General features: G+C 40.7%; 1 protein-coding gene across 1 annotated transcript in view; it reads left to right on the forward strand.

The window, feature by feature from the left end:
* DNAH7 (dynein axonemal heavy chain 7) overlaps positions 1-16,084 on the forward strand; it is a 525,690-nt gene that overhangs the window by 493,210 nt on the left and 16,396 nt on the right. The window contains 2 exon segments of the mRNA XM_030210108.1: positions 4,517-4,654; positions 9,249-9,479. Of these exon segments, the coding sequence (XP_030065968.1) occupies positions 4,517-4,654; positions 9,249-9,479 (369 nt within the window).

A 16,084-nucleotide genomic window follows, 5' to 3' on the forward strand; every position in this document is an offset into this window, starting at 1 on the left:
TATATCATAATCAATATCCAAGGTCCCAGCTGAATAACAAAAAGTCTAAGGGCCCTGGGTGCGCTAGCGTTTTTAGCATGTACACAAAATTAGCGTGCACTAATTATGTACGTGCCCATAGGAATATTGTGGGCACCTACATAGTTAGCGCACGCTAAAAATGCTAATGCGCCTCTAGCATGGCTTAGTAAACAGGGCCCTTAATTACATTTTGACCTTGAACTTGATGGACCCTTTTACCAGGTGGACCAGTCCTTTGTCTAATAATTACAGGTATAGCCTGAGAACATAAAGAAAGATCTATTAAATTTGTAAAATTCCTCATTATGATAAGGCTTACTTCATCTAGGGTGATTCAGAACTACTGGAAACAAAGGTGTATGAGCATGACTAATCTCCTCTCGAAAATAGCCCCCCAGCATACCCATCCCAAGGCAAAATACAAGTAAGATTTAACCAATATATTTTCACCATCGAAAGAATATAAAATAAACTCTTTTAACTAAAACATTCTAATAAAGCATAAAACAACTTCAAGTAATAAGTCACTGCACATGTTGCCTCAGTTTAAAGAGAACTGTCGGCTATGGCTTAATACAGAAACAAAAATATAAGCATCACAAGGCAAAAATCAAAAGAAAATAGCTTTTTAAAAAAAAACTACACAGGTAATAGATAAAGACTGAACATCTTATAAACTTAAGTCCCTTCTTTTCAAGCGCAACTACAGGTACCTTTGGATTGCGCTTTAGGTGTCACACCGAGCGGTGCCACACCGCTAGGTACTGGTGATTTAAATGCCCTGTGGTGCCTGCTGTGCGAATCAATAGGTGGAGCTTGCTCCCATGCCCAAGGCAGAATAGTGAAGGAAGCAGTGGGTGGGACAGCAAAAGAGAGCGCTTAAGGACTAGCTTGCACAGTCTTAAAAAAAACAAACAAACACCTCAGTTCAGCCCCAAGTAGGGTGGGATGGTGTGAGCAAGCCGCTATCTTATAAAATTCCCCCCGGGAGACCATCTTCCCCAAGGGAATTGTCCAAAGCAATCCGTGAATAATGTCAAGGACTTACAGAGGCATGATAGGCACACTGACCTTGGCATGATCTTCTGGCAAAAAAGTAGGAAGAGACACACCAGCAATATAGTGTTGAATTTGCTCATCAGAGCGGGCCAATTCAGACATATAAAGTTTTTTATAAAAAGACCAAAATTCAGAAGCAATAGCCCTATGAGAAATCTGATTTGTCCCGTCTACAGAGCAAATATGACTAACCCATCAAACATTCCGTTGGGTTTTTCAATGGGTCATCAACAATTTCCCTACACGGGTTCCAAATTAAAGAAAATCCCTCTTAGTTCTCCACATTAAAAATTCAATTTTGGAGGTATCCAACTTATTTGTCTTTTCAGCGCCTCAAGTTTAAGCAGCTGACCCATTGAAGGGTCTGCCTCATACACTCTCTTGGCATCCACTATCTGGGTCAATGGACCTTACCTCCTCTGGACCCACTCTTTCTTATCCCTCACCTCCATTTGCAGTAAAATCCCCCTTACCCGCATCCTATACTACCCCCCCAGCCACTTCCCCATTATCATTAAATAGAAAATACCTCCTCCATTTTTCCAGAACCTGTGCCTGAATATCTGGGCAAGATATCTAGATGGGACTAGTTCCTCAAAGATGTCCATTCTGCAAAAAAAGTAGTCAATTCTAGAATACAATTGATATTTACCCACGTGACAGGTATATTCTTTAACACCCAGGTGCAAAACCCTCCAAAGATCTTCCAACTGATACCTACTGAAACACCTCTTCAGCACAGCCCCTTCCTTGCTACTGCCCTTCCCACTCCTACCCAATCTCTCTGCGTTACCCAGGGCACAGTTCATGTCACCTCCAACTATCAAGTCCTCCACCACTTTACTCCTTAACAGTCCTAAAGCTCGTACAAAAAGAAAATCACCCTTACTCCCATTAGGGGTATAAATATTAACTGAGGTAAACTGCCATTGATCTATTCTTCCCACTGTCCACACCACTATTCCCTGATCAACCCTCACTGTATCCAACAATACAAAAGGAAGATGTTTCCTGATCAAAATGGCAACCTCTTGATGCTTAGATCCAGCAGAAGATTAATGGTCAAACCCCCAATCCTCCCTCTGTAATTTCTCCATCTCTACATTAGATAATTTAAGCTCCTGCAACAGATCAATATCAACTTTAGCCTTTTTTTAAAATGTTTCAGCACTCTCTTCCATTTGATAGGATGATTCGCTCCCCCTGTATTCCAGGTGGCAATCTTTATTGCTCAGACATCCAAATACCAAATCCACAAATTGAATGTGAAATACCCAGCCCTTTTCTCTTCCGCCCTCCAAACACTCTCCCCCGTACAGACATGTCTCCCATACCTACAATGTCAATCATCCCAATGCACACCCCATCCCCCCCTTACTCCTCCCTGACTCCTTCCCCACCTCCACATCATGGAGTAGTCCTTCCATAGTCTCCAGCCACTCATTAATCACAGCAAACTTCTCCTCCAAGTGAAGAATTACAGTCTCTGCAATGTCCATTTTAGCAGAGCATAGCTCCCGCAGCAAGATCTCCAAATGCAGGTCAGCCAGATCCTCCGTTCTGTCCATCATGGGAGAAAACGCAGGGAGACCCGCACTTCCAGCTGGCCCGTGGTCCATTACTGCTGCTGGCTTCTGGGCCTTGGACACATACATCTCCTTAATCATCGGTGCCAATTTCGCTTTGAGGAGGCACGGCATTGTGAATTCGGCCACCACATTATGTCCCCATATGAAAAAGAACTCTCACGCTTCACTGGAGCTGTCTTGCACTATTGTTCACTGGATCACTTGGGGGGGGGGGGAGGGAACTTCAGGGAGAGTTACAGAGCAAAGCTAATCACGTTCACTCAGCATGACTACCAAACCGGAAGTCTGATCAGAGATTGAGTACCACTATTTACAGGAAGCCTATGGAACATAACAGCTTGTTGAGATATGACAGCCATCATCCAAGGAAGTTGAGACAGGCTGTCCCTGCTGGACAGTTTTTGAGATGGCATTGGGCTTACTCCTCAAAGAAGGAGTTTAATTTATAAACCAAACTTCTAGCAAGTCATTTTCAGGAGTGGGACTACTCATGATCTGTTATACAGTCAGCATATTTACAAGCCTTGTTTGCTAACAGGGACCATTTATTGGAAGACAATTCACAGAAATTATGGACAAGTTTGCATGTTCCCTGGGATTTTCAGCTGAGCTCCCAGTGTGGCAATAATCATGTACAAACATTGCATACACTCCTTATTCACACAATTTTTGAAACAGGCCCTTTTATACATATACAAGAGGTAACAACATTCATGACAAAATGATACATTCTCATTTGCCCTCTATGATTAGCCAAACCTCTGAAGAATTAGGTAATTGACCATGTGGTAGGAGTACTTTTTGTGCCACCATTATTTCTTGCGCAGAATGCATTAACCCCTTTTTCTAACAAAAAGTATGTCATCAAATATGTTACAATGTGTTTGTTATCCTTTGTGGCAGTAGCGTAGCCACAGGTGGGCCTGGGTGGGCTGGGGCCCACCTACTTAGGGCTCAGGCCCACCCAACAGTAGCACACATTTAGTGGTAGCTATGGGATCCCAAGCTCGGCCAGCTGAAGACTTCTTCCAGATGGTAACGAAAACGCTACTCTTTATGATACCGGCACCTGCGGATGTTCAGTTTTCAGCGTATGCCTGCTGCAGACTGTCAAGGTGGAAAGAAGCATTTTCCCACCAGCTGAGATATTTTTTGGGTGGTGGTTGGGGTGGGGGAGAACAATTGGAGCCCACCCACTACTTCCCTAGGCCCACCTAAAATCTGTTGTCTGGCTACGCCCCTGCTTTGTGGGGTTTGTTCTGAGATACCCATGTGATAAGATTTCTATTGGGCATACCACTAGGGCTCTTTGACTGCACCTTTAGTCTCACATTGCTTGAAAAAGACCGTCCATTCCATTAGAAATGGTTTAGTGTTGATCATGGTCCGGTTTCTTACAGGGATGGGGACCAGGCAGCCAGATCAGCCTGATCAGCCTAGAAAGTATAACTCTGAATCTTTGAAAGCAGAGCTGTTAAACCATGTGGGCTTAATTATGAGATTGAATGGATTGGAATTATGTAATACACTAGTTATATTTGGGGGGGGTTTCTAATTTAAAATTCTATAATAAGACATCAAGTTAAATATTTCAAGGACATTGTAAATAATTTTTCTGTTGTTCATGTTTAATATGATGGGAAACATATCATATGAGCACAATGTGGGAATATTTGATTAATACAAATGTTTGAAAAGTAACTTGGCATTTAATGGCTGATTTGCTACAGCTTTTCTCCTATTCTTTTTCTATAGGAAAATACTTTGATCAATCAAACCCTTAAACACATGTCCCTTCTCTTCTGTTTGTCATAATTTATGATTTATCTTGCTACCTATCCTTTCAGTACAATGACTACATTGAATATACGAAGACCCTTCCATTGAATCCTGCTCCAGAAATCTTTGGTATGAATGCTAATGCAGATATCACCAAGGATCAGTCAGAGACTCAGCTGTTGTTTGACAACATTCTTCTTACTCAGGTACACAGACCAAGAAAGTATCACTGGTGGGAAGGCAAATTTCATTTTAACAAACTGTTATTATATCCTGCCATCAGTATTTGCTGAAATGATTAAATTTTGCATTGAATCTGAAGACCAATTTTAAAAAGCATTATTGTTCTATCTGGCAAAGCATTTTCCTCATATTGTACCTGCACGATAAACATTTTTGTATAAAGTTAAATCATGCTGTGTGGAGGAGTGGCCTAGTGGTTAGGGTGGTGGACTCTGGTCCTGGGGAACTGAGTTTGATTCCCACTTCAGGCACAGGCAGCTCCTTGTGACTCTGGGCAAGTCACTTAACCCTCCATTGCCCCAGGTACAAATAAGTACCTGTATATGTAAGCCGCATTGAGCCTGCCATGAGTGGGAAAGCGCGGGGTACAAATGTAACAAAAATACATATTCAAAGGCACTTAACTGGTGAGTGCCACTGAATATCTGCTCTGAATGCCACAACACTATCTGATTAATGACAAGATGCTTTGGGGGCACAGTCGACCCAGATCCAGGCATTGTAGATATTCAATGTGTTAGTCATCTAGGTATGACACTCAATATTAGCAGTATTTGGATAACTTCCAGGTGCTGCTAAAAACCGCAGATATTTAGTGCCGACTCCTGGATTAGGCTCAGCAGTGAGTATCCCTGGCTAATTCATCCATGGTACATGGTAGCCAGCAGTTACAAAAGTACTGACCTGCACAGGCTGAATGTTGCCCCTAAGTTTTTTAATCTGCCAGGTCATTCATTTTTTTCACTTAACAGTTTCCTGAGGCACCATGAGTCTTCAATTGCAATTACATTGCAATTTTTCCCTCATTATATATACTTCCTCCGAGACGGATGAATTAATGTGTGAAATATTGCATGTACTATTTGTGCATTCACATAGAGATTTTCTATCAGAATTTCAGTTTTTTTAAATGTGGAAGAAAAATTACACACAAATTTGCAAGAAGAAACTGCACAAAAATAATAACTATACCTTATAAAAGTGTAATTTTTTTTTTATGAAATGTGATGTATGAACTCAATTTCTTTGATAATTTTACTACATGCACATTGTTAAGTTGTTTTTGCATGGATTTTGCATTACACTAGCTCATTAAGTAGTAATTTTGAATGCAGAAGTTATGTGTGAGTGTCAAGTAACTATGCAAATCATTTGGGTGTAATTTTATAAGCCTTTTCTGCTTGTAAAGAATGTTTTACACTTCGAAAATGGCAATTATAAAACGTATTAGCAACAACAGTAGTAATCGCTGACTATGGAACCGTTTTAATAAACTGCATTAAGCATTTATGGGTGAATTCTATATATGGCACTGAGAAAAAGTGTTATTCTATAAGCTGTGCTTAAAGTTAGGGTTGGTTTATAGGATAGCGCTTACATCCGGGAATCATGCCTAACTTTAGATGTGGTAGAACCAAAAATACCCAGCACCTCACACACTCTCAATATAACATCTTTCCGTGCAATATTTCTAAATCACAATGTACCCACAAATAGTCTTTTTCTTTTCTTTCTTTTTCTGTATCCACGAACAATTTATTATATTTAGACTATTTATTAACGTTTGTTATTCAAGGACCTCGGCAGCACAATCCGTGTGGCGGCAATTCATTTGTCAAGAGACCAGCTTACTCTTAACATGCCATTGGCTCTTCACGTGTCCTCCCTTTTATTCATTATTCATTTAATCATTACCATAAGTACTTTATCTTCAAATGATATCAAAAATCTCAAAGTGTTAATAACTAATTCGTTTAAAAATAGAAAAACTTTTATATTCTTTGAAACTTCGCTTTAAGCAGTTAGTTGTAAACACCATGACCACTGGCTGACACGCGGCATGTTTCGCAGTAGCTGCGTCAGGGTCAGGTTCATATGCTAGACACCATCATCCAACTTTGGATCCAATTGTAATTGAATCCAGGAAAAGTCTCATTTTGAAGCTCTTTCCTGTCTTTGGGTTACACTGGGCGTGATAGATTTGATATTAGGCTGAAAAGAGCTATTACTGTATACTACCAAAGCTCTAAGCAGATAAAAGAGGGACAATACCAGCTAATTTTTCAAATTTCCTCTCAGCTCAGTCTCTGATGGGAGAGACTTTATTGTATGAGACTAAAGGAGAAGAATAAACCAGTAATGTCTAATCTTTTCCATTCTGGTCATGTCAGAGGAATCTGGGACAGTGAAGCAGAGACCTAGAATAGAGCTTTCAGGACTGGCAGAAGGGAACCAACAATGCGATCCAGACACTAAGATTATGAGTTAAGCTAGATTCCCCTGGGAGGGAGTGAAGTGAAACATAGACAATGGCAGCAAATAAAGATCATATGGCCTGTCCAGTTTGCCCATCCATGCCATCTACTATCCCTTTGTCTTCCTTAGAGATCTCATGTTCTTGTCCCACACTTTCTTCAATTCTTGTACAGTCTTTGTCTCTACCACCTCCACTGGGAGGAATCCAGCAATGACAATTAGATAGATACTGAATTGAAGGCCTTTCCAAAACCTAATTGTGATTGATTAAACAAAAGATATGTTTCCAAAAAAGCACTCAGCTGCTTTGCAGAAAAGGTATATTAGAGATCGATCAATAATTATTACAATACATGGTATTAGCTTTTTATTTCTTTAAAGTAGGTGTTAAAACTGCTGACTTCAAAGAAGCTGGATAGGAAAAGTGGAGTATCCAGCATATTGAACCATAAACCATAGGTACCTCCTTTAAAGAAACACCTTATGAAAAAAGTCAGCCAATTGATTGCATACACATAGGCTGGGCATGTATCCAAAGCACACAGACCCTTACTATACTTGTGGACCATTACATTCACCTCTGCAGATGCCAATTCAGAAAATGCCGACCAAGCTGAATGAGAGACAGATTGTATGGTAGCAATTTTATAAACCAGTGTCTTATTTCAGATGTCACAGAAAGGGTGCACTTAGCACCAGTTCTATATGGCTAAAGGGTATGCCTAAGCTATCATAGACTATCAGCACAAAGCCACTTTGGCATGGTGTACGTGGGTGCCTAAGTGTTTCATGTCAGAAGTGTAACTGAATTTTATCTGTTCTTTGTTTGATATTATACTGTACTCCACGCTGGATATGAGTAGAATATAAATGAAATGCAATGCACACAACTGATAGTATTCTATAAGTTGTGTGCATCGTTTGGTGACACACCCAGTTGTACACCCTGACAATTGTGCACTAACACGATTTAGGCGCACTGTTTATAGAATAGCACCTAGCATTTATGCAATTAACTGCCAATTATGAACGTAAATGCTAATAATAGAGTCAGTAAATGGTGCTCAGAAATCAGTGCCGAAAAAGGTCAGTACTCAACGCTATTCAATAATGGGCACTCAAAGATGAACAGTCATTACAGAATAGCATTGAGTGTCAATTTAGGTGTCAAAACATTCGCCCGCTGAGACCAGGTTTAATTCCCTGTGCCCAGTTTGAGGGCACATCTCCAGTATTCTATAACACTGCTCAGAAAATTTAAGAACGCTCTGATCTGCCCATATACCTCCCATAGCCACACCCATTTATGAGTTGGGCCCCATGGGATTTGGACGCATACTGTTATAGAATAGTGTTTAGCAAGATGTGCACACAAATCCAAATTGGGGCCAATTAGCGCCCAATTATTGTCACTAATTGGCTTGTGAGCCAGTTTAGTTGGGTGCACATCTTGAATCAGTGCCCAAATATCAGCATCCAACTTTGGGCAGCATATATAGAATCTGGGGGTAGGTGTGCTATTGGCACTTGAAATTAGGTTCTACCTTATAGGATTTCCTTTTATATATGGTAGGGATTTGCTAAAGCTGCATTCACCCTCTCCTTACCCTTTCTATGTATACCTGTGAACAATTTGAAAACATAGCTGTCAAGAAAGTAATCTTATTTTTAAAGAAAGCTGCTATCTGATTAAAATCTGAACTGAGTTCTGTGTTATTAAGAACCATTCTGAGACTCTTAAGTTATTCTCAGTTTTAAATAGTTATCTAGAACTATTTTGACTGGTCAAAATCAATTTAATATAGCAATATATAGAGGAGGCAGATTTGTACACCTTGCCTCCATTGCATACATCATACTCATTGTGGATATCCTGAAAAGCAAACTGACTGGAGGAGAGGTTTGGAAACTACTGTTATAAATATGTATGATAACAGTATATACATTTCTTTAAAGAATAACCATCAGGTCTGGTGTAGTACAATTTGTGAAGTTCAATTAATATCAGTAGGCCTATTCATTTGTTTTTGTTCATGAAAGAGAGGGGTCCTCAAGGTTCACAACCCAGCTTAGTTTGCAGGATTTCCACAATGAATATGTATGAGATCTATCTGCATTCAACATTGCAAGCAAATAGATATTATACATATGTATTGTGGAAATCCTGAAAACCAGACTGGGTTGTGGACCTTGAGGCCTGGATTTGAGGACCCCTGATGTAAGACAACGGGTCTGCTAATTTATGTCTGTTCATTCAAGGTGTTATATAAAGAGCTCTAATTTTGTAATTATTATTACTAGTCTCGAACATCAGGTGGTGGAGGAAAATCATCAGATGAAACTGTTTTTGAAGTTTCTGCTGACATTCTGAGCAAACTTCCTCCAAATTTTGATATTGAGGCTGCTATGAGGAGATATCCAACAACCTACACGCAGAGCATGAATACAGTGCTTGTCCAGGAGATGGGTCGTTTTAACAAACTTTTGTTCACCATCACAGACTCTTGCATCAACATTCAGAAAGCTATTAAGGTATGAGCCATAAAATACAGAGACGAGAAATAACTTCTTTAAAATGAATTACATTTATTTTTCTATACATTCTATGAATACTTCATGAACATGGCTAATCTGATTATGGTTCATACTATAATTAATTATATAACAGTAAAATTTCTAACAGCTAACCTTATTTGATTTGTAGGATAGAACGGAAAAGACAGCTTATACCAACTTCTAATGCCTTGCAAAAAAATAATAAAAAAAACCTGTCCAATCCAATCCAAGAGCAAGCCAAACTGTAGCTACATGCTGCAAGGTTCCACATTAGGAAAAGGATCTAGGCATCAATTTGAACAATATGTTGAAATTTTCTGCTCATTCTGCAATGGCAGCCAGAAAAGCAAATACAGTATGATGCCGATTATCTAGCCTATCTTCGGCAGGGAGTGGAACCTTCAACTGGATTTGCAAGTGCGAGCGGTCACCAAGCGGATGTTCTACGCAATGTGGAGACTGTGGCGCATTAGGTTTTGTCTCACCAGAGAGCTCTTCCTCACACTTGTTCACTGGTTAGTTCTCTCTCACCTTGACTACTGCAGCGGGATTTACGCAGGCTGCCAGGAGCAACTACTGCGAAAGTTCCAGACTGCCCAGAACACTGCTGCAAGACTCATCCTGGGCAAATCGTGCATGGTTCCCGCGCAACCTCTACGTCTCAATCTGCACTGGCTCCCAGTTAGAGAGCGAATCGCTTTCAAGCTCTGCACCTTAACGCATAAAATTATCTAAGGTCTAGCTCCGGAATACATGATTCCTCTAATAGACCTCCCACCTAGAAATGCCATCAACACAGCCCGCACCTAACTCCAACGGATAGGGGCTCCCTATCCGTTTTCGCATCCTGTTCAAACTTCTTCTACTAACCTATAAATGTACTCACTCTGCTGCTCCCCAGTATCTCTCCACACTCGTCCTTCCCTACACCCCTTCCCGTGCACTCCGCTCCATGGATAAATCCTTCTTATCTGTTCCCTTCTCCACTACTGCCAACTCCAGACTTCACGCCTTCTGTCTCGCTGCACCCTACGCCTGGAATAAACTTCCTGAGCCCCTACGTCTTGCCCCATCCTTGGCCACCTTTAAATCTAGACTGAAAGCCCTCCTCTTTAACATTGCTTTTGACTCGTATCCACTTGTAACCTCTCGCCTCTACCTACCCTCCTCTCTTCCTTCCCGTTCACATTAATTGATTTGATTTGCTTACTTTATTTATTTTTTTGTTTATTAGATTGTAAGCTCTTTGAGCAGGGACTGTCTTTCTTCTATGTTTGTGCAGCGCTGCGTACGCCTTGTAGCGCTATAGAAATGCTAAATAGTAGTAGTAGTAGTAACTTCATTATCCGTCTTGCCGGGGTGTCAAATACAAGCTTCTTTTTGCCTCTACTTTTCACTACTCCAGCCCGAAGACTTGGAATGCTTTACCTCTGAACCTAAAATCTCAATCTGAGCATCAAGAAGATGTTGAAAACGTTCCTTTTTGAAAAACTTACTCCATTAGTAATTCTGCTTATTAGTCACCCTAATTGTTGTTAGTGTTCTCTTCTTATTCTGCTGTAAAATTCATGTGTTGTACTTCTCTACTTTTTTAATTCATGTAAGCCACATTGTGCCTGCAATTGTGGGGAACTGTGGGGTATAAATGAACCATAAATAAATAAAAAAATAATAATCATAAATCCGGATGATTGGACAAACCAACTTGGACATCCAGTTGTGTTTTTCCCAAGGTAAAACAAACCAAATTTCCTGATTACTGTGCCTCCCTGTTTTCACATCTCTTGTAGTTCTCTCTCCTGTTCCTCCCTCCTTCCACCATGGCCAGCAATCTGGCATCTCTCATTCTCCTTCCCCCTGACGACCATCCAAATCTGCTTTTACAGTCAGCAAGCACCGAACACGGTGCCTCTCTCTATCCTGGAGCCTCCCTCTGTAGCGTCCAGTCTCCTTTGATAGAACTTCCTGTTTCCTGCAGGGAGGACACTATGCTACAGAGGAAGGCAACAAGCTAGGGAGAAGCAGCATGTGTAGCGCTGCTGACTGTAAAAGCAGGTTTGGAGGGAGCAGGGAGAATGAGAGATGCCGGTCCGGATAATTGGACATCCAGTTAATCGGCATTCGGCTAATCGGCATTGTACTGTACAATATAAGGAATTATTAGGAACAGAATGGAAAATAAAACCAAGGATATTTATTTATTTATAGCATTTATACCCCACAATATTCCCACCCATGGGCAGGCTCAATGTGGCGTACAACAGTCTATAAAAACATACAACAATACAGCAAAGAAACAATCATTACAGTAGAAGGGAAAGGGAAATAGCTAAGGAGGGAAAAGAGTAGGGGTGAACAATGTGTCGCTACGTCAGTTGGAATTCAGAAGGAACAGATGCCAGGACGGGTTTGAAGCGTATGCTCTGCCAAAAAGGAAGGTCTTGAGGCGCTTCTTGAAGGTCGGTTGATCAGGAGTAAGTTTGACCAATTGGGGTAGCCCATTCCACAATTGAGTGCTGAGATAGGAGAAGGAGGATGCATAGGTGGTCTTATACTTGAGGCCACAAAAAACTGGGTAGTGGAGGTTTAGGTACGAGCGTGCTGATTTCTGAGAGTTTCTAGGTGGCAGGTTAATTAGGGTGTCCATATAAGCAGAGGCTTCACCATAGATGATTTTGTGCACCAAAGTGCAAATTTTAAAAGCGATTTGGTCCTTCACAGGAAGCCAGTGCAGCTTCTCACGCAGCGGTCTCGAACTATCAAATCTCGATTTATCAAAGATGAGCTTAGCGCTCTGTTCTGGGCAGTTTGTAGTTTTTTTTAGGAGCGTATCTGTGCATCCCCCATAGATTCCATTGCAGTAATCGAGGCAGCTTATAACTAGGGATTGAACTAAGCTGCGGAATACTTCTCTAGGGAAATAAGGTTGTATACGCTTAAGCTTCGAAAGGGATTTGCTTGGTTGTAGAGATTGCTTGCTGCTCCAGGGTTAAGGTTCGATCAACAATGACACCTAATATTTTTAGGGACTCCGAGATTGGCAAGACAAGCTCAGGAGTGATTAATGTTGGGTGCGTGAATTTGTTGTAGGGAGAGGAGAGAATTAGACAATGAGTTTTCTCAGCGTTGAGTTTGAATTTAAATGAGTTGGCCCAGTCAAGCATGGTGTGTAATCCTAGTCATATCTCATTGGTAATTTCGCTTAGATCTTTTTTAAAAGGGATAAAGATAGTGATGTCATCCGCATAAATAAATGGGTTGAGCCCGAGTTTGGAAAGGGCCGTGGCCAAAGGAATCAACATTATGTTGAAGAGAGTTGGTGCAAGTGGGGAACCCTGCGGCACACCACAGTCTGCTTTCCAAAGAGGTGATAAGTTAGAGCTGGAGTTAACTTGGTAAATTCTTGAGGTTAGAAAGCCTCTCAGCCAGGTTAATACATTTCCACTGGCTCCAAAATAATCAATGAGCCGCAGTAAGATGTCATGGTTCACCATATCAAAGGCGCTAGACATGTCGAACTGTAAAAGCAAAATATTCTTTCCAACAGCAATTTCCCTCTTAAAGTTAGTCAGGAGAGTGACGAGCATGGACTCAGTACTATGGAGCGGACGGAATCCCGACTGTGAGTTATGCAAAATATTGAACTTGTCCAAATACTCATTGAGTTGTTTATTCACCGTGCTCTCCATAAGTTTTACGAAAAGTGGAATAGATGCAATCAGCCGGTAGTTGGACAGGTCATCGCTTTTTTTCTTGGTATCTTTGGGTACTGGGGTAAGTAAGATGTTTCCATAGCTTACTGGGAACTTGCCATTACCAAGCATGAAGTTGAGATGTAGCGTCAAGTCAGTTAGAAGCAGGGGCACATTGGAGTAAGTAGTTTGGGCAGACATCCAGCTTGCAATATTTCCTGGAAAATCTGCAGAACTCCTGCTTAACGGAATCTACGGAAAGAAGCATATCATTATGCCTCTGTGCAAAGCGTGCACAAAATGATGCTTAGCGTCCAAATTTGCATGCACTGTTATAGACTAAGGGCAGTTGTGTGCACATATTAATATAATTGGCTGTTAATTGGACTTAACAGCCAATTATTGGTTATAATTGGCAACAAATGCATGTGCAACTGGCCTTAGTCGCTATTCCCTAGCTGCATATGCTACTTAAAGGGCGCACATCAGGGGGTTGATGTATGAAGGGCATGGGCAAGTCAGGAGTGTGCCCAGGATTAGTGTGCACAGTTTAGAGAATTCATGCATGTATGCATGCATCTGCCATATTTACATCAGCCTTTGAGTTGGCATAAGTGGGGGCGCCCAAATATGCGTGCGTACATGCGGACGTAGTTACTATTCTATAACGCCAATTAAGACACGTGAGGGGAAAAGAAATCAAATAAATACAATTGATTAAAAGGTGCTTGTACAAAATGCAGGCCCACATGTATGTGAGTACTTTGTACTTGTGCTAGTTCAAAGCTAAATTTCACTTTGAGAATTACTGCAAATCCCATGGATAAAAAAGTATATGCTGTTTTAAAATTGCCTTTTTAAAGAGCTGCAAAATGATCAGAACAAGGATGAAAAATCTATAAACAGTATCGCATTAAGGTACTCACACTACTGCAACTGATTCATATATCCTGCATGGAGGAGAGATATATACCGGAAAAACCAAACTGAGCAAGATCAATTATAAAAAATAAATTTCACTTGAAGATTTTTATTGAGATGTGCATTAGACACAGTAATAAAGCACATCCATGAGGTGCTCCAAAAGCCTTATTCACAGCATGTTGTACAGTATTAAGCATATAAAAAGTCTATGCATTTGCATATTTCAATAAAATGAAGCCTATTTACTAACTTGTGCAAGGGTCTGGAAGCTGATGCACATTTGCAGCCAAAAGTTAAGGTGCATTAAGTTCAAAACAAGGCAACCATGCATTTAACACAGAGCAATGATCACTACTGCATGTTTACAGTATAACCATGACCATGGATTACAGTGTGTTGTCTTGACTAGTAAAGACTGGTGGTTCTTGTAGCAGTCTCTGTAAAGACTTCCTGATTTCCTCTTCAACTCGTCCTCACTCTTTGCGTCCATTACAGTGAGCTATGCCTCTGGAGGTGTAGCTAAGTGCATGCATTATATACCACGTTAGCATATACCCCTAATTCTATAAATTTGTTTACACAATTTTACACGTCTATATAAGGCACCCAATGTTGTATTTTTCAGTACAAGGACCACTATTGTGGAATTCACTCCCTCCTCATTTGCGCTTGCAGACATCTTTAACTCATAAAAACATCAGTGTTGCCATACTGGGACAGACTGAAGGTCCATCAAGCCCAGCATTTTGTTTCTAACAGTGGCCAATACAGGTTACAAGATCGCAAAACAGTACAATATATTTGATTTATTTATTTATTTTATTGCATTTGTATCCCACATTTTCCCACCTATTTGCAGGCTCAATGTGGCTTACATAGTTTTTTAACATTGTCATTATAGGATATCAGGTATAATTAGTAATGTGTAGCGATTAATTAAGGGAAGAAAGAAGAAAGAAGGGCGTGATTAGGGTAGTTCTAGAAGGTGGGCGTTCATAATTGAGTGGGTTGGTGAGGTGGCTCAGTAAGGCTATAGGTTCTCATTGTAGGCCTTGTTGAAGAAAAATGTCTTCAGAGATTTTCGAAAGATAGTTGTTTCGTTGATTGCTTTTAAGTCTGTAGGTAATGCATTCCATAACTGTGTGCTCATGTAAGAGAAGGTAGTGGCATGCATCAGCTTGTATTTAAGTCCTTTGCAGCTTGGGTAATGCAGGTTGAGAAACTTGTGGAATGATCTTGTGGCGTTTCTGGGAGGTAGGTCCACAAGGTTTAGCATGTAAATTGGGGCGTCTGCGTGAATGATTTTGTGAACAATTGTGCAGATCTTGAACGCAATGCGTTCCTTGAGTGGGAGCCAGTGAAGTTGCTCTCTTAGGGGTTTTGCACTTTCATATTTAGTTTTTCCAAATATGAGTCTGGTGGCCGTATTCTGGGCAGTTTGAAGTTTTTTGATTGTCTGTTCTTTGCAACCGGCGTACAGTGCATTGCAGTAGTCCAGGTGGCTTATTACCATTGACTGAACCAGGGTACGGAAGATGTGTCTCGGGAAGAAAGGTTTTACTCTTTTGAGTTTCCACATGGCGTAGAACATCTTTTTCGTCGTGTTTTTCACGTGGGTATCAAGAGTGAGGTTTCAATCAATGGTGACTCCAAGAATTTTCAAGTTTTGTGAGACAGGAAGGGAACAGTATGGTGTGATTATGGTGGAGAAGTTTTATGCTGCTTATCCTAGAAACAAGCAGTGGACTTTCCCCAAGTCCATCTTAATAATGGCTTATGCACTTTTCCTTTAGGAAGCCATCCAAACCTTTTTTAAACTCCGCTAAGCTAACAACCTTTACCACATTCTCTGGCAACGAATTCTAGAGCTTAATTACACATTGAGTGAAGAAATATTTTCTCTGATTTGTTTTAGGCTTACTACTTTGTAGCTTCATTGCATTCCCCCTAGTCCTAGTATTTTTG

This window comes from Microcaecilia unicolor, chromosome 7, assembly GCF_901765095.1.
Source record: "Microcaecilia unicolor chromosome 7, aMicUni1.1, whole genome shotgun sequence".
NCBI classification, from domain to species: domain Eukaryota; kingdom Metazoa; phylum Chordata; class Amphibia; order Gymnophiona; family Siphonopidae; genus Microcaecilia; species Microcaecilia unicolor.